Raw genomic sequence first — 18043 nt, 5'->3', positions numbered from 1 at the left:
GAAGGCCTGATGGATGATGTACTTTCCTGGTTTGTGGGAATTTCAGAAATATTTAACGGACATGGTTTCGCCTTCGTCAGCGAATAGCACAAAAGAAGCTTCCAATGAGATTTTCAAAGGTCCGAAAGCATGAAAGGGTGAATGAAGCTGGAAATTTGTCCTTTAAGTGAGGCATTTGGGGAGGGTGGGAGTGGGAGTGTTTACAGTCAACCCAGGTCACGCGTGAACGATATTTTTGAAATTTGAACGGAGTTTTGAAATTTACATGTCAGTTTTCAAAATAGCCAACGAGATTTCAGAGTTCCCGTATAAATTTCCCTAGCTTATTGACAGTATAAAGCTATGAATTTTTCTTTACATTGCAAAATTGAATATTTCAAGAATAACAATTGTTTCCCAAGTATTTTGAATCTTTTTTTCAGTAAATGCGTCTTTTTCAGAACGATTTCCAGAGAGATGTCCAACATTTCATTCGCACGTCGGACATTACAAAGAGAAATTCGAATGTTCATTTCATTCTTGGAATTACTGTTCACGCGTGACCTGGATTGACTGTAAGTTTCGAACAGGAGAGAGGAGGGAAGCTGATCGTGGATCAAAGGAGTAGATAGAGTTAAAAGAGAACAATTCAGTCTGCAGTATGCAATAAATTTATTTACCTCAGTTCACACAGACAGACAGAAGAAACAAAATAGCACATGCAGTATTATCAGTTGTAGAAGTGATATGAAGGGCTCCGCTGAACCTGACTTAAATCGTTCCGTTATTGACGAGCTGTTGTTATAGTAACAAATGCAAGTGATGTCACGAGAGGTAGCTAAAGCTCCACAGGAACGAGGGTGATCACTTTATTATCTTGGGAATTTTGTTAACAAGTGATGATCGGTTGTTCAAAAACTTCCCAAGATAATAAATTGCGTTTGCCAAGAAGTGATTTTATAAATAAACCTACAAAGAGCTCTCATCCGTCAATCAAAGCATTTTACCAACCCATCAGAAGTAAAACTATAGCAACATTTTCCCGAGCTTAGCACTAACAAACTCTTAACATGAAGGTAGGTTTGGTCCATTGCGTATAAATTAAAAGTATGACATTGATATCTACTATATAACACAATCAACAGTTAAATCACAAGTCTTTCCGAAAGCTTTAGCTACCTGTAATGCGACAATCGTCAACATAAAGACGTCAATAACGCGGTTATATCAGGCCATCGGAATTCCCCATTTAAAAAGGGACGCCAAGTCCGCCAACCTTCGCTAACAGTTTGATATTATAAGACTTATCTTCATCTCATACACACTGGCTCTTATATCTCTCTATGAAGAAGCCGAGAAAAGATACTTATATCCTTCCTCGTTTCTCAAACCACCGTTTTTTGAGAAAAATCCTCGAAAATAACTCACAATTGTTCACAGTTTTACTTGACCATTTCCTGGGGAAACTAAAAATGTCATCTATGTATTTCAAAATGGTCTAATTTCGTGCATTTATAGAAAACTCAATTTTAATAACTAAATGATATGAAAATGGCCTCAATAAGAAACTTGCTTAACTCCAAAATAACAAACGGCTTCTAGAAAAGCTGGCAAATAAAAATTTTCTTCATAAAAAACCGATTACACTCTTGCAAAATATGTAAAAGACTTCTTCGTTCACTTTGAAGTTAAATGACCAACTAATGATCGGAAATCTGTCAGGTAAAACTGTGAATATGTTGAAGCGGTCTTCGGTTAGCTGCGAAAGGTAGTTTGGTGTCTTCGGTAAGCTCACGTACAGAAGAATTTGCGCTTGGTGTGACAGTTTAAAATATAAGATTAAGTTGTAAAACACGTTCACAAATAAATTCACCATAGTGGGTTTAACAAAAATCGGAAGTTTTGTATAGATCTACTTCAGATTTAGTTTCGTTGAGTAATTTAGTTTATGCAAATGTAGTTCCTAGTTTATGTAAATAATTCTAGCTTTTACTCTTTTTGGGGGGAGTTCAATATAGGGTCCACCTCTTGAACCCCTTTTCAAAGCGTTTTTATCGTAATTTTGTTTTATTTATTTTGCCAACGGCTTTAAATAAACGTATGTTATGTTTGAATTTGAAAAAAATGCGAAATTCAAGCTTCTATATTTCCTCACGCTTGATTTTGAAGCAGACCTCTACAAAACTTCACACGTTTGCTACACTCGCTATGGTGAATTTATTTCTAAACGCGTTTTGCAACTGAACTTGCCGAGAATTGTACTATTGGATAAAACTTTCACCAATCAATTACAAAATGTGATGCATTTCATCCAAAAGACAGAAAACTACAGAACGAGTAAAAGCAAAAGCGCGAGCCCTGCGTTTGGCACGTGCTCTGCACCTGTTCCATGACTACGTTTTCCCGCGCTTACCACCGGTTGCATGGCCTAAACACGTTTTCCCGCGCTTGGCATCGAACGTTTGTTTCTGAGTTCTGATTGGTTCATTGCGTCACTCGCGTTTCTTGTGATTGGTTAGATGTAGCCACTTGGTTTTGTTTTCAATACAGACGTCAGAAAAGTGAGAAGACCGCTTCAATTTAACCTTGCACCCTCATCCCTAAATCCATAACCTTAAAAAGATAAAACTACTAAGTAAGCATAACACAAATACAAAAACAAAATCTCCTGTACCGAATGCTTATATACGTTCCCCAAAACCCGATAACAAAAACTTCTCTCCCGAAAAATAAAAGGTAACCTGCCTAAACAAAACATATTTTTTAAATCAAAAAAAATCTAGTTGATAAATTTCCCATCATCTCTCAACAATAATTTTTTCCCCGGTCCTGTAGGAAAATAAAGTAGCGATCCTTTATTTGACCCATTAACTCTCTTTCTACAAATGATATACTCTATTGCTTTCTCTGGATTCTAATGTTACACGCTTTAAGCTTCAAAATAGTTAAGTTTTATAAACTTGCTTGCGATTGGCTAATTTACATTCCTACTGACCACACTAGCCTATCCCGTGATGCCCTGTAATTGAATTTCCAAATATGGCATGCATAACGAACCAATAAGAAGAGAGGTAAAACTAATCTAATGCTCTGAGTAGAATCAAACAAGCAGCATCTTAACGTTCCCCTTTATAATAAAACAATGTGTGATTTTCAACACGCATTGAATGTTTAGTCAACTCCACAAAAGCTCAGTTTGCGGTACCAGAAAATAAGCTGGGAGAACAACATTTTGACTGCTAGTCTTAACTGTAGTTCAGCTTGACAAAAATGCTCGAAAAATCAGTTGGCTTTCAAAGAAATATTATCTGGACAAAGGTCTTGCCTTTGCAACCCCAACTGAAGGCAACATTGAAATTTCTTTGAGCTCGTACAGTTCACGTAACACTTTGAGAGTGTTTCAGTTTGTTCCCGGGACTTACTTCGGTAAGATACCAAAGGTAAAAATTACTTTTGGTTTGAAAACCGATTTCCGTAATGCAGTCATGCTTAAAGGCTTTCACCCAAGGTTTCTATATAAAAATACTAATACACACAACTGAACAGTTTCCTTGATATATTCATAGACATTTTATGACTTAAGAATTGCAGAGCTTGTAAACCGCTCAACCAAGAGATAATACAAAGGGGACATTTAAGGTGGTGCTTGTCTGTAAAATAAGTTAAAACTATTGCCGGCTGCATTCTGACAAATAGGAGTATATCTTAAGCCCTCCTGCATAAATATATGCCTGCATACTAATTCTTTATGATAAACAGTTGAAACACAGTTTTCTGATACAGATAAGGTAATTTGCCTCTAGCTGGCTAGATCGCTGAGATAAACATATCCTTTGATTCTTTGTTTGTTTATTTCTTCCATATGAAAAAATATTGCTTGTATTCTACAAAATATACCAAATTACATGGAATAGGATATTAATACATTTGTACTTTATCAATGAATTCTGAGAAATGACTTAAGTCAAATAATAATATTATTTAATATTTAGGTGCAATGATATTATAATACCCACTTGAGTGTAATAATTATGAAATACTCTATGTCTGTGAATTCCCCTTGCCCAAATGTTTGTCTTCTAAATACTATTTATCTGATAGTGAATTATGAATAATTTCAATCATGCTACCCACTGATTACTAAGATGATCCTATACCTCTACTAATTATGTGAATGTATGTCCGTAATTCCGTTCCGGTCTGGAGCTTGAAGGATAATGTGGTGGGTTGATATTCTCAATTGCTATGGTTCACTTTGTTATCAAGAATTCTTGGCTTTCAATGCATCTCGAATGCGCTTCACTCCTTCCCCAATGTACTCAATCATGTGAACAATTGAACTGCAAAACAATGATGACAAACAAGGTAAAAAAGAGGTTAACGGGGTGCACATTCCCTTTCAAAATCTTTCCTATTCCAGTAGTCCAAGTATTTCTGTACATAATTTTCTATTTACTAGTAGTAATCAAATATTGGGGAGTGCGTTCGATGTCACAACGCTCTCTCTCCTTTGCCAAGTTGGTGATGTCATCCGTCCCAGATATGTGCCCCAAGATTCATTCATTCGTTCGTTCGTTCGTTGCCCCATACAATCTTGACTCCAATCTGTATTAGGAGTGCATTCTCTCTATGTTGAACGCAATTACTATTATTTTGTCTGTAAAAATGTTTCTCTACAAAATTCCTTGCCACCTGCTGTTTCTTTATTTTTTTTGTTAACTTTTTTTTTGTAAGCTTGGAACTACTCCAATTTGTGGTCTAATGCAAATTTCCAATGTTCTATTTATGCTTCATTTTAATTATTACCAGACAATAGTTAAGGTGCATGAAATTGATGAAATACCTGTGCAATGTAAGTGGGCCACACGTCCGATCCAAATCCATAAAGAAATCTGTTAATGAAACAAAAATATGATGAGAAAATTTACAAAGTTATCACAACTTGTACACAACTGAACAGCTTGGTGCATAACCAATCAGATTCACTGGAGTTCTTCAGGAAACATTGCCCCAATGTTTTAGCGACTGCTTCGAGGTTAAAATAGCTGAGTGAAAAAGCCTATTTTGTGCGCCCTCTCAACTATCCAGAAAAGGACTGCTAGCAGTCTACTTTGTGGTTTGTTTTGTAATAAAAACATAAAACCTGCGTAGTAAATGAAGGACAAAGCAACAGATCAAAAGCCACATGCAAACAACCTGCTAAATCTTAGCACTGTAGGTCGATTCTGCCTCAATTATGCCCCAAGCCCTTCAACTATAGTTTAACTTGACTGTAAATGGACACCATCAGAGCCAGAGCCACACCCAGGGTGGGGGAGAGGTGTCTACTTACAGCACGCACCTATTTACGGTTATAAGCCCAACATTTTACCTCTGAATTCAAGTATTACAGGCTGGGCCTGATCCCAGGTGTCTTGACTGTACACCAGATTGTTGACTTGCAGTACATGCTGTTGTGTCATTAAATGGATCTTTTGTGGAATGCACACATTGACAGGTGACGTCATTGCACCGGTAGCTGAGGAGGCTTTGTTGTTCCTTGTGGGCGTGGTCAATGTTTCATTGCTGCCATTGCTCCCTACACTGCCAACACTGCCTGAGGGGGATGGGGTGGGGGAGAGAGGAGATGGGGTTCCAGTAATCCTAAACAAAACAGACATGAATCATTTGGTTATTATTATTATTATTATTATTACTATTATTATTATTATTATTATTATTATTATTATTATTATTATCATTATTATTATTATTGTTATTATGGCTCTGCTAAATGCATCAGAAGTTCATTTATTTATTTAGTAGGTAAAGTAAAAACAACTCCGAATGCAAGTTCCCGCAGTTGGAATCTAATTCTGATTTGCATTGAACCTCATTATGCAAGCACGGTTTTGTGCGACGCTTTTCATATGAAAATTAGATGTTTGCACAAGAATGAAAATGATTTTTGAAAATTATTATACACACGTTTTAGCCTTCATCTGCATGAGTATTGCATGACTTACTTTGCATTTGAAGTGTAAGGAGATGGAGCTTGGGTGCTCTTTGGAGGACCCTGCAACACAAAAGGACAAAATTTAGCAACACTGACACTTCAATTTCAACAGCAGTAGGTACAATGGCAACAGTACTGTCTTGTTCTTTAATATGTGTATAACATTTGATACAATTAACTTCCACTGCAACAACCTCCAGGTCATGATTGATGTGTCAGTAATACATTCTGTTACAAGTTATTTTCAGCTCTTTTTTAATCCGCGGATTTCAAAGTCGCATCCATAATAAAAGGCTGTCTACAAGGCATGGGTTGACTATATCTGGTTGAGAAACACTCTACAGACTGTTCACTAACAATCACTAAACTGGCATGTGTATGTAGAAGGGCCTTAGGAATCTTGTCATAAAACAAAAACAACAACAACAACAACAATCACCAAAACTTACCCTAAAATGTTCTGTAACCATCTGTTGGTTCAAAGAAAGAAAACAAATTTTAGTGACAACTTCTTCCAAAGGTAAGAATGTAAATGTGCCAGAAAATGTCATTTTACTGTTAGTGGATAATAATAAGAATTCAAACTGCTTATCACACTTAAATAAAAGTAGTTCCTCTCTCAGGCTTTTCAAAATAAATAATGAATTTCTTAGTAGACCATCATACAAAGATGTCTTACCTTAACATTTCTCATTATGTGATCCTTCCTTAGTTTATAAAGCCTCATGTACAATATTGATTGAATTCTCATGCTAAAAAAGATAAACATTCCAATAGGTTAATGGAGTAGCTAAACATTTTTCCCTCGACAACATAGCTCTATTGTGGTTTGAAATTCCTTTGATTTGAATTTCATCCAACTAGCAGTTTCAAAGAGGTCATGTTTGTGGGATGCTGTAGGGGTCCTCCTCGGACATTTTGGTGGCGCCGTGTGGCTTAATTCATTGGTTCTTGGAACCCTGACCCTATTTCAGCCCAAAATATGTAATTTTTTAATACCCTTTTTTAGACCCGGTTTCCAGAATCCATTCTTGTTTTCAGACCATAATGGTCAAAATCTATACCCTATTTCAGACCAAAAATGGTTCAAAAACCATACCCTTTGGTGCCGCACATACCCATATAGTTTGTATGGCAGAGTATCCCCCTCCAGGAGCTGGAATTATGCACAACAGAAAACAAAACAATAATTATAAAGCCTTACCATAATGCAGACAGTCTTTTATCTGGGACATTGTGTGATTTATGAGTGTATCTGTTGACAAAGTTGCGCATCGTGTACCTACAGAAACAAATGTCAGAAGGTCATTCACAGGGGAAAGCTGAAAAAAACTCCATTACTTGTCACGAATAACAATCCAATCCAATCTAATCCAATAATCCAATAATCCAATCAGAAAGCTTCAAGGCCATTGCTGATTCTGTCGTATCCCATACTGATGAAAAGATTTGCATAACAAACTGATCTGCTAAATTCAGTCAGGTAAGTTAACTTTCACCTTGAAGCCAACTAGTTTTTTAAACATGGAAGAAAAGAGGCGCATCTCAAATGACGAACACCACAACTCACCTGAGAAGGTCCAGCGTCTCAGAGTACATTTGAAATGCAGAACGAGTTTCTTCATCAGTTTGCTGAGTTAAAAGAGACATGGAAGCGATTGTTAGACTATTGTTTTATAAAGATTTTTTCTTTTCAATTTACCTGAATATGAGGAGGCATGAAGGTCCACTTACCTCAATGGCTTTTCCACACCGAGCAAAGTGCATCACTGCTTCAATGTAAAAGAAAGCTTTCTCCTCCTTGTCACTCTAAAAAAAAGAACAGACATATTTCAAAGTGTAGAATGAGGCAAACTTACAGTCAGCTGGGTCTACAACACAAAATTCACAAATAAAACGGGATCATGGCTAATGCAGTTGACATGATAATTGAATGACGGCCCTAACTGGCAGCATAATTTGCACAACTACTAAAAAGAAAAGCTTACTGAAGAATCTGCTTTGTGTTTCAGCTTCTTGGCTTCTGCAAGATAATGATCTGGTCCATATGGTCTGTAAACAAAAGCAGACCAAGTACATTAGAATATGAAATCACACTTGAACAAGGAAAAGACCTGTTGTAACGCAGATCAATATGACACTATGACATGCCCAAGATAGTAACGAGTTTGAACAGGCCTATTTCAACCCTTTCGAAGCCTGTAAATGTTGACCAGAAACCAGGTTGACTTTGTACAGTGATGCAACCATGACAAAAATCGTTTTCCTGTACTTTGATTCTCCATTCAAGGATCATCAATCCGTTTTGGGGATTGGTAGTGTGCTACAACGGCAAAATACAACAACTCACTCCATTCTTTACTTAAAGCATGCAATGTATTCTGTCATTTACTTTTATAATATTCGTTTCTGCACAGTTTATTGCTTACACTCTAGGTTCTGGGTCATAAAATCTTGAAATGTCAGTCTCTCTCTTGTCATCATCACCCTTTCCACTGCATGAACACTGATGGGCCTTCACACCATTGACTACAGCATCTTCACCATTTTCAGCCAGGCTGCCACTCAAACAATCTTGAGCAGAATTCTCATGCACTTTGTTGTTCTCACTGTCATGTCTCTGACGCTTGACACGACAGGAATCTTTCTCCTCACTTGGGCTGCGTTTCCGGTGGCTACCTTTGTTATGCCGATTATTTATGCTGCTGCTACTGGATGACCTCTCGCGGGGCTTTGTCCTACAGTTAAAAGGCCAATCATTACTTAAAGTGCTGCTTCTAAATCTGCTCTACAAGAGGCGACCAAGGGAATCACTACCCCCTCCCCATGGATGGGATTCTAACCAGTAACAAGGTTACCCCAGCGTTACCCCCCTAATTTGCAATTGGTTTCTCTGACTGTTCTACTGTACATTTCTTGTCTTAAGTAGTAAAAACCATGGTGACAGAGGACAAGAATCCCACTGCTAACATTCATGGCTTACAAGTGAGATTCTTAAACTATTCACGGGAATAAACCTGGAGTTGTGGCTAGTACTATTGTCACCTGAAAGTGCGAGCAATAATTTTCTTCACTTTTCTTTATTCCGTAATTACCAGATATTCAAACCATTAGCAATGTAAATGTACTTTTCATGATTCTTACTTTTGATTTGGTAGTTAAGCACTAAAATGAAATCAAGTGAGCAGTACTTTCCTGCAGAGTTGTCTATCATGCTGTACACAAGGGTTTTGGCTTTTGAGTCGTGGACAATGTGAAAGTGTAACATTTCCAATAAAACCTACATGAAGTTAGGGATGCTTTCTGGGCACATGGGTTGTTACATTTTCTGCCATATGAGAGTTGAAATTGCCCAACACAAGGACTACAAGTAGTGCAGGTCTAAAAACAATAGCTACTCACAGGCCAGAATCAAGATCACTTTCACTCTTCACTTTCTTAGGCGTCTCATGCTCCATAACTTTCACATCAGACGACTTTCGTTTGGGAATCTTCTTTCCAGGCGAGCTGATAGCATCTCTGAGACCATTGGTTTCACCAACTGGTGTTGAAGCTGCAGGCTCTTGCTTAATTGGATCATTGCCAGCAAGTTTAGGTATCCTTCTAAGCAGTGACAAGTCAATTTTCACAATAAGGGACTCTGGCTTGTTGACTTCATCATAGGTGATTTCAACATTCTTGCCAAGTATGTCCTTAGTCCTGTTCGGGGAAATCAAATTTGAGAACAATTTCTCGCCATTTACAGGCTTACTCAGACCATTGGCAACCGCAGGTTTATTTTTCACGACTTTAACCTTCTCGGTTTCCTTTGCTTTTGACGTTGATGTTGGTTTGAGATCCAACTTGGCTGGGCTATTCTCACCAACAATGTCAACAATGACATCTTCATCGTCCCCTTCACTGGTGGGTTTCAGTGGTTCATTTTGTGCAGTGCCAACAACACCTGACTTTTTTGCCTCCGCCTTCTTTTTTGCTGATTTCACCCCAGTCACTCCATTACCTGCCTTAGATGTTTTAACCGTCTTGTTTGGAGTTTTATCATCAGTGCCGCTACTAATTTTTGCACTCTGAGAATTTTTCGGAGTTTTAATCTCCTTTGTAGTAGTCTTCACTGGTTTCTTGGGTGAGGGTGATTTTTCACTCTTACTTTTCACCTGGTCAGCTTTTGACTTGGGTTCCATGGCAGTTGATTTTGAGCTCACTTTTTTATTCCCCTTTTGAAGTTGAATTTTAACAGTCAATCCATTCTGCTCAGACTCATTACTAACACTTTTAGAAGTGCTCACATCACCTTCAAGAGGGATGTCCAGCTTTGCTGTCAACGACTCAATATCGAGCCCTTGATCCATTCCAGGACTATTGCTGAGAAGTTCAGCAGCAAATGGAGCAAGGTTATCAGCAGGGGCTGAACGCTCAGGGCTTTTTACCTCCTTCTTAACAGCACTGACTTGATTACCACCGACACAAGAGTTAAGGGAGCTCTTATTCGTGTTAGCAGCAGGAGCAACTTGATTCCCGCGCACACCATCTTCTCCCACAGTGTTTGCAGCTGATGGGCTTGGTTTTGTCTTAGTAGTTGGTGGTGTAGATGACTGATTAAGTGCTTTCACAAAGTGAGTTAAACCCCAGCTCCTTCCACTAGGCTGAAACAAATACACCTGCTGTTAGTAATAAAGTACAAACATTTTCTCAGGGTTGCCAACTCAATTGCAAGCTTAGCTCAAGTTTTTCACAAGCCATTCTTTCCTTTTCCAAGACTTGACAACTAGCTGGGACACATTACTGTTCTTGATCTTTGTAAATCTCTGCTACCAATATAAAATTACTCAGATATCCGTAAACGTTTACTAGGTCTTATATCTATTCTTGTACCAACACCCTTGCTAGCACTGCCAGCTACAGACTTGGTAGCTGTACCCACTAAACCCAGGACACATACTCCCAAATGCAGATAACTGCACCAGTAATGTCTCTGAGAGCTGGCCAGGGCTTTGTTTGTACTTAGAAATGATTCCCAAGTGATGTTTTCACGATCCTGAGGTCTCTAGGGCGTATTTAAGCGTCAGAAAGAGATGTTATCACTGGCTGAAATTTCAAGAGAACACAAAATTCATTACTTGCGGATAATTGAAAAGATGCACTGCCAGTCCAAATGAGTTAACTGGGTTTATAAATGAGGCTGCTGAGGTGTGTCTTAGCTACATCCCTGCTACACCAATGATAAACAAATATGGGAGCTTAAGCAATGACGACAGCAATGGCAACAAAAACATCACCCAAAAAGTATATCTAACTTCATTTGTGCTACTTCACAATTATTTCAACTCACTCGACTTTTACAAAAATGGCAAACTATCCAAGAACCAAATTGGTAGGAGCGGGGTACGAGTTAAGAAAGAAAATGAAAAATTCACCGTCGTGCGTTCACATTCTCCACAAAACCTTAAATGTGGTCATTTCATGCTGTTGTTTTGCAGAGGATGGCAAAGAAATGTACCAAAATGTAAAATGCACGTGCAGAGCAATTGTTTTTGCTCATTAAACCTATTCTTTTTGCGGCGTTGTCGTTGCTGTCGCCATTGCTTAAGCTCCCTAATGTTTAATGTCATTGACCAACTAACAAGGAACACCGCCTTACATGAAACAACCTAGAACTGCAGTTTAAAGCTTACCTTTGGAGATGAAGGACTCTGTACAGGAGATTTGAATGATTTATCTTTGGTGTTGTTGTTTGAATCGGAAGCACTTGAATCACTGTCGCTGTCACTGCTATCTGAATCACTGTCATCACTACTACTTCCACTTGATGATGTTGAATGCGAGCGATGACGAACATTCCTGTTAAAATAGCAGAGCTTGCTTTCAGTTATATTTTAAAAATGTACATGGTTCGAACCCAGGTGTCATGTCATAAGCAGGCAAATTATGATCATCTGGCTGAGTGTAGTCCTGAGAAGGATATTTAACCCATTATTTTTTATTGACGATTCACAATTCACTTGACTCTGACGATAAGGTTGTCAAAACAACAGTCAATGTCATCTCAAACAGTCCTTCTCAGGACTACAGTCACCCAGATGATCATAATTTTTATCTACTTATGAGTTCTAATTTTGATTGTATGGAAGTTACAAGCTATTTAAAATGTCATACATTTTGACTGCAGCTGCGACAATTAAAAAATGTGAGACCACTTTCACAGACGTAAACAATCTTAAGCTGTCACGAAACGAGCACCTGCAAAAATTCACGCTCAAGCAGGAATCGTATCACATTTGCCTTGTGAAGGTCAGGGGTTCAAATCCTGTTCAAGCCTGAATTTTTTTTTCAGGCTTTCTTTATGTGACTGTTCAAGTTGTGTACAAAACTGTAATGGCCTTTCATTTGTTAATGTCTACCAATTTATATTGAGAACACAGGGAGGTCATTTTCAAAGAGGTTATATCACCGGCTGAAATTTCAACAGAACAGAAATACATGTACTTTAGACAAAGTTTGAAGGTGCACAGTCCAACAGACCCAGCCAGGTTTATTAACGATCTTGTTGAGGTTTTCTTAGCTACATCCCTGATAAACATTACATTTTTGGAATAACACAAAGCTGAAGAGGACTGAAGCATGAAGATAACATTTACAACTTGAGAAATAACTTCATGTCTCTTTTGTTCTAGGAAGCTGCCCAAATCAATGACAAAAACAAAGCAACTGTCACTAACAATACTTGTAAATGGCTACAGTTCGCTTCATAATAAAAACTCATGAATTTTCTCACAATCCAAAGCTGTATGACACAAAGTCTATCAAGCCACTAGTTCAATATTGTGGAATGTTATATTACATCAAGATTCCAAAGTTCTAGAGGTAGAACACAAGACATACTTTGCAGTCTTGGATGGTGAAACAGCCTGGTGATCCTAAAAACCAAACAAACAAGGGTGGTTACAACTGATTACATTCGCTTAGGGAATCTCTGCTAATTTTGCCCGCTCAAAAGGCAATACAAATAACTAGGTACACTAAGTTGTTTAGCAGGGGAGGGGGTTCTTCTCAGTTCTCCAAACCCTGATCCTGTTTACACCCCAAAATTAAGTAATTTTTTGGTATCCTTTTTCAGATCTGACCTCTAAAATTTATACCCATTTTCAGACCTGGGGCCTGTTTCTCAAAAGTTCGGGTAACTTTTCGGGCCCGAAATCAACTATTCAAATCAAAATCTAAAGAATAAAAGCGCGGGTCCTAGCTAACAAACCAGTCTGTTTTGTTTTGTTAACTGATAGTTTTACTATATTATCTGCAAAACCTTGGAAACCTCGATCTTGAATGTAAACAACAACGGCTTTCCAGACCCGTTAATTATCGGAACTTTCAAGAAATGGGCCCTGGTCTCTAAACATTCATACCTAATTTAAGACTTTCAGACGAAATGGTTAAAATCATCACCTGTTTTCAGACCAAAATGGCTCAAAAACCATAGCCTTTGGCAGTGCGCATACCTAAATAGCTTATGCAAGGGAGTAATCACCTCCCTGTCCAAGGCCCACGTAATGCCAAAGTCATTACTTAGTCATTCACTTCTCTCCACCAAAACTTAACGGGTATTAGCATTGTGCATACTGATGTAGGAGCATTCAATTTAAGATGAAGCAGTGACAAATGTATTAGGTATGTTTGGTGCCCATACAAATAACAAGGAGAACTAGTTACAGTAGTCCACAGTCAGTGCCTGGGTGAGAGCAAAGTGTAGTAATTTTTGTTTTGTAGAAGGGTGCACATTCAGAACAAATTCGAAGTAAGAAGACTCACATGTTCATCGTCACTCTCATCAGTCAACAACAAGTCATTCTTCAACAGCACTTCTCCATTGCCAGTTTCCTTTTTAACCTCGACCGCACTTTCTGCTCAACAAAGAAGGAAAACACAAATTATTACCACCAGGCCAATAAAAAATAAACACGTCACTTTATTTAAGAGTCAAGGCATTTAGCACAGAGCACTAATTGGGTACACTCTTCAGATTGAATTGGAATTTGGAAATGTTGGTTTTGAGGAGAGGGGAAAACTGGAGTTCCCAGAGAAAATCCTCTCGGAGCAAGGATGACAACCAACAACAAACTCAACCCACATATGACGCTGAGTCCGCGTATCAAACTCAGGCCACCTTGGTGAGAGGCAAGTGGTCTCACCACTGTGCCATCCCTGTTCCCCTTTAAAACTTGGCATTAAATGTTTGAATTTTGTTAATAGTTATCATACCACTAAGCTTTCTCTTTGATGGAAAAGATGGCAGCACAGCATTCTCCTGGGTAACATTTCGGTGTCCAAATGCAAAAACTGAGTTGCTTCCTTTGTTAGGTGTGTGAATTCCTGTAAGAGGTGGAGCAACTTGTTGCATCTCCTGCAGATACAAGAAATTAGCAAAGTTTAATGTATTAGGCTACCAGGAGTCAACCTTTGAGAAAATTAATGTCAAACTAAGGTTTGCCCCATGTGTAATCAATGAATTCAAAGTTACCAAGCAGTTCTTGTAGTGCTGTTTATGATGCTGTACAAGGTGGTTCTAACTTTTGAGTCTGTGGATGAAAGCCTTAAATGTGACCATTCAAATGAAAGCTACTGAGCAGTACTTCCTTGTGAGGCTGTTTATTTTACTGTGCGAGGTGGTTCTAACCTTGTCAGTCTGTGGATGAAATCCTAAAGTGTGAACAATCACATGAAGCTAATGAACACTAACTTTCTTGATGCATTGCTCACCACTTTTCCAAATGGAATTTAAAGCTGAAAAAGTTTTCACTCAAAGGCAGTTAAAGACAATTAAACTTAGTGATCAGTCTATAGCCCAAGAACTAAACCGGGAACAACAATGAGATTCAGAAATAACGTGAATCTAAATTTAATCACAAAAGCACTTGCTGCCACAAAACGTTTGGCTTTGTGCTAATGAAGAAAATTAACACTTAAGGGAATCAGAAAGCATAAAATGACATTTAGTCTTAAATTTTTTTTTCTCACAGGTGAAATGAAAATCATAAAAATGATTACTGGCATATATTTGCCAAACTAACATAAAAATTTAGTTTTAAATTTTGAACTTAAAACATAAGGGGCATGTTATCACTAAAGCTAAAGCATCCCTTTGATTCAATCTCTAACTTAAATACAATAACACATAGAGCATTCACCGCAATTATCCTTTCCACATTTGTTGGTTCATTCACTGAACATTTCTCCTGCTGGAAAAAGAGAAAACAATATGTATATTATATTAATTGGAAATCACAGCCACAGATAGAACAACATGACTTACTCAGACCTTAGAGAAATAACCACAATTTAAAATCAGACCCCAAAATCTTGCGAATTGCCGATACGCCACAAAAACTGCTCAGAGGGTGATCTGCTCATTAAAATCACCCAGAAAAAGATGTCACTGAAAAGGAAGCAGACCTGACAGATTTGAAACACTGACTGGGATCAAAGGAAATTTAAAAAGTTAGATCTCTTTCTCGGTTATCTTGATCTATTGAAACAGCTGGAGTTTTTTTGTTTTGAACAAACTGCTTTCGCCTAAAAACAAAACTTAAAGGATTGTAAAAATGGAGCCTCGGTGTCACAACTTCCTTGCCACAAATGATGAAATAACCCTTAAAGGAAATCAAGAAATAATCCGCAACGCTGTACAACAAAAGGAAGCTTCTAACCATTACATACATTGAAGAAAGTGCCTGGACTTTCTGTATTTAAGAGCCTGATGGATTACTATTTCACCTGCCCTTGGCATAAAATGACAATTGATCCACTATTGGTTTAGACTTGTGCGTCAATAGAATAAAGTATCTCGATGCCACTAAAAAAAGCGTCTGCCAAAAACATACCCCGAAGGTAACAAATGCAATTAAGAAGACTTTTTCTTGTTTTGACTTCAAACACCTTAATGAACCAACGCCAGTGAGGTTCATTTTCTGAACACTGTGAAAACAAAGCTTGGAACTGAATCTGATAAAAGCTGTTTGAGTGGCTGTTTGAAATGTTTCTATCTGTGCTTTTTAGAGCACTAACTTTGTCTTCAAAATATACACAGATCATACTCACTGCTCAAACCTTGTCAATCAGCCAATAGACTTTCTGACTCTTAAATGAAAAATTACCTTTCAAATTTAATAACTTAAAGTTATATTGCTTGCAAAAGATGAAAAACATTGCGTTGACGCTTTGGGGCTTATGAATTAATACTCTTACAAAAAAGACTACGACAAGTACATTATATTACACAGTTCACAAGCCACAAGTTTTGTCATGTGCCTTTATAAAATAAAGATATGATGGACAAAATCAAACCGCAAATGATTAAAAAGGCCATTAGTGATGAACTTAAAACATCTTAGTTAGTATTTTTGGTTTCTCTTGCAAGTTATTTTTACCACCAGAATTTATTCATTTTTAAGGGCAAATATTAAAACACTAAAAACCATCACTGACAAAAACTGGGGTGACTTTTGCATAACTAATCAAGATTCTTTATTTTCATCTATCATTAGGCATACAGTTTGATTTCACAAAAGAAAATTAAACCTTTTGTTTAATTGAAAGAGTCTTCTCTTGTCAGCTGTTTTTCAACAGCACATTTTCAAATCAGCTGAGAGTATATATAACCTATTTTGTTATGCTAATCAGAACACTCATAAAATCAACACTTTGTTGCCAAAAAAAAAGGAAGAATTTCAGGTCATTCTAGTTTATAAAGTGTGGAACTGAAGCCACTAAACAAAACACAAATGAATGCGTTTCAGAATGGATTAGTGCTACACTTTTCAATTAAATGACACATTAAAATTCAGGATAAACATCTGCTTTAATAGAAGGCGACGAATGTTTTCGTTCAAAAGACACCAACCCTAAATTTCAATTCACATTAGAATTAAATGTGGCTTATCACATGACCACATCCAATTTTTTTCTAGATTTCAATTTACTGACAGTTTTGAATGGCAATGTTTAGAATGCCTACATTGTTTATATCAAACAAAGATCACTTTTACCCAAGCTTCTATAGTTAAGCTGTAGCGTGGGCAGTTTATTTTTTAGAATAATTCATCAGTAGTTTAATATAGTGGACACCCACAAAGATAAACTAAATGAGATTGCATAATTGTGACCCCTGCTTAGTCTATGAAAACTGTACAAAAATCACCGACAACTACATGTAACTTACACAGGAATAATCAATTCCTAACTCTTGCACAGTATAATTTCATTGAGGGTATCAAGCAGCATTTCCCACTTTTACAATATGTTTTGCTTTTTCGTGAATAAAAACATTGATTGAAAAGCTGCAAGTATGAGTGTGGAAAGATATTATATTGAAACAGGTGATGCAATATTCTTCACAAGAAAAAGACGTGGGTTTTTTTGTATATATTGGTGCAGTGTTAAACACAGAATCAGAGAAACCCCCGTAGTCTCTTCTACGAAAGCAAGCAAACAGTGCTCACAGAACAGACCAACGTTACAGATTACACTGCAACCAACTTTTAGCCAGACATTGGAAAGTAGGAAATCCAGAACCATGTTCTCTCTCAAAGTTTTCAAAAAATTAGTGCCCTTGAAATGCAATTCTCCTAAAAGGGCATTCACAGGATGCTAAGATGCCCTTATGGCTAAATTTGCCCTAAAACAGGGAAACCAAAGACAACAGTCATACTTAAGTAAAATACTAGGTGATCACCTTAAAACAAGCTAACCAAGATTAGAAATGGAAAAAACAAATTGGGGTCAAACGAAGAAAAAGCAGTCACCAATGAAACATTTGAGTGACCATTTGGTACTATGTCAGAGAACCAAACAAGGCTAGTAACACTAATGTTAGATCTTCTTACTGTATCCAAGAGACAAAAGGCATTACTTTCCATTTAAGTGACTCAATAAAATGAAACATGGTGGGAGAAGAAATGAAAGACTTGTTCAAGACTGTATGCTGGTATAAAAATCAAATCACCAGCAACTGATAATGACTTCTTTAGGCAAACATCAATCAAGATTGCATAGTGGGAACAATAGTAAACTTAAGCACAT

General features: G+C 37.4%; 1 protein-coding gene across 4 annotated transcripts in view; it reads right to left on the bottom strand.

The window, feature by feature from the left end:
- Positions 1 to 634: 634 nt before the first annotated feature.
- The window catches only part of LOC146471974 (uncharacterized), a 35397-nt gene continuing 17988 nt past the window's right edge, over positions 635 to 18043 (bottom strand). For 3 of the 4 annotated variants that reach the window (XM_085120543.1, XM_085120542.1, XM_085120540.1), the window contains 17 exons: positions 15154 to 15204; positions 14228 to 14369; positions 13778 to 13869; positions 12854 to 12888; positions 11647 to 11812; positions 9377 to 10617; positions 8404 to 8712; positions 7963 to 8026; positions 7709 to 7783; positions 7545 to 7606; positions 7179 to 7256; positions 6654 to 6726; positions 6424 to 6444; positions 5985 to 6034; positions 5351 to 5622; positions 4823 to 4871; positions 635 to 4319 (listed from right to left, as the gene is read on the bottom strand). In XM_085120543.1, the coding sequence (XP_084976669.1) occupies positions 4241 to 4319; positions 4823 to 4871; positions 5351 to 5622; positions 5985 to 6034; positions 6424 to 6444; positions 6654 to 6726; positions 7179 to 7256; positions 7545 to 7606; positions 7709 to 7783; positions 7963 to 8026; positions 8404 to 8712; positions 9377 to 10617; positions 11647 to 11812; positions 12854 to 12888; positions 13778 to 13869; positions 14228 to 14369; positions 15154 to 15204 (2859 nt within the window). In that variant the 3' untranslated portion in view covers positions 635 to 4240. The remainder of the gene's footprint in view (positions 4320 to 4822; positions 4872 to 5350; positions 5623 to 5984; positions 6035 to 6423; positions 6445 to 6653; positions 6727 to 7178; positions 7257 to 7544; positions 7607 to 7708; positions 7784 to 7962; positions 8027 to 8403; positions 8713 to 9376; positions 10618 to 11646; positions 11813 to 12853; positions 12889 to 13777; positions 13870 to 14227; positions 14370 to 15153; positions 15205 to 18043) is intronic. The other variant, XM_085120541.1, reaches the window with a different exon arrangement.

The sequence above is a fragment of the Pavona decussata genome, unplaced genomic scaffold (genome assembly GCF_977016875.1).
Source record: "Pavona decussata unplaced genomic scaffold, jaPavDecu1.1 SCAFFOLD_102, whole genome shotgun sequence".
NCBI classification, from domain to species: domain Eukaryota; kingdom Metazoa; phylum Cnidaria; class Anthozoa; order Scleractinia; family Agariciidae; genus Pavona; species Pavona decussata.
Note: the sequence above shows the minus strand (reverse complement) of the source record. Positions and strands in the feature narration are given on the sequence as shown.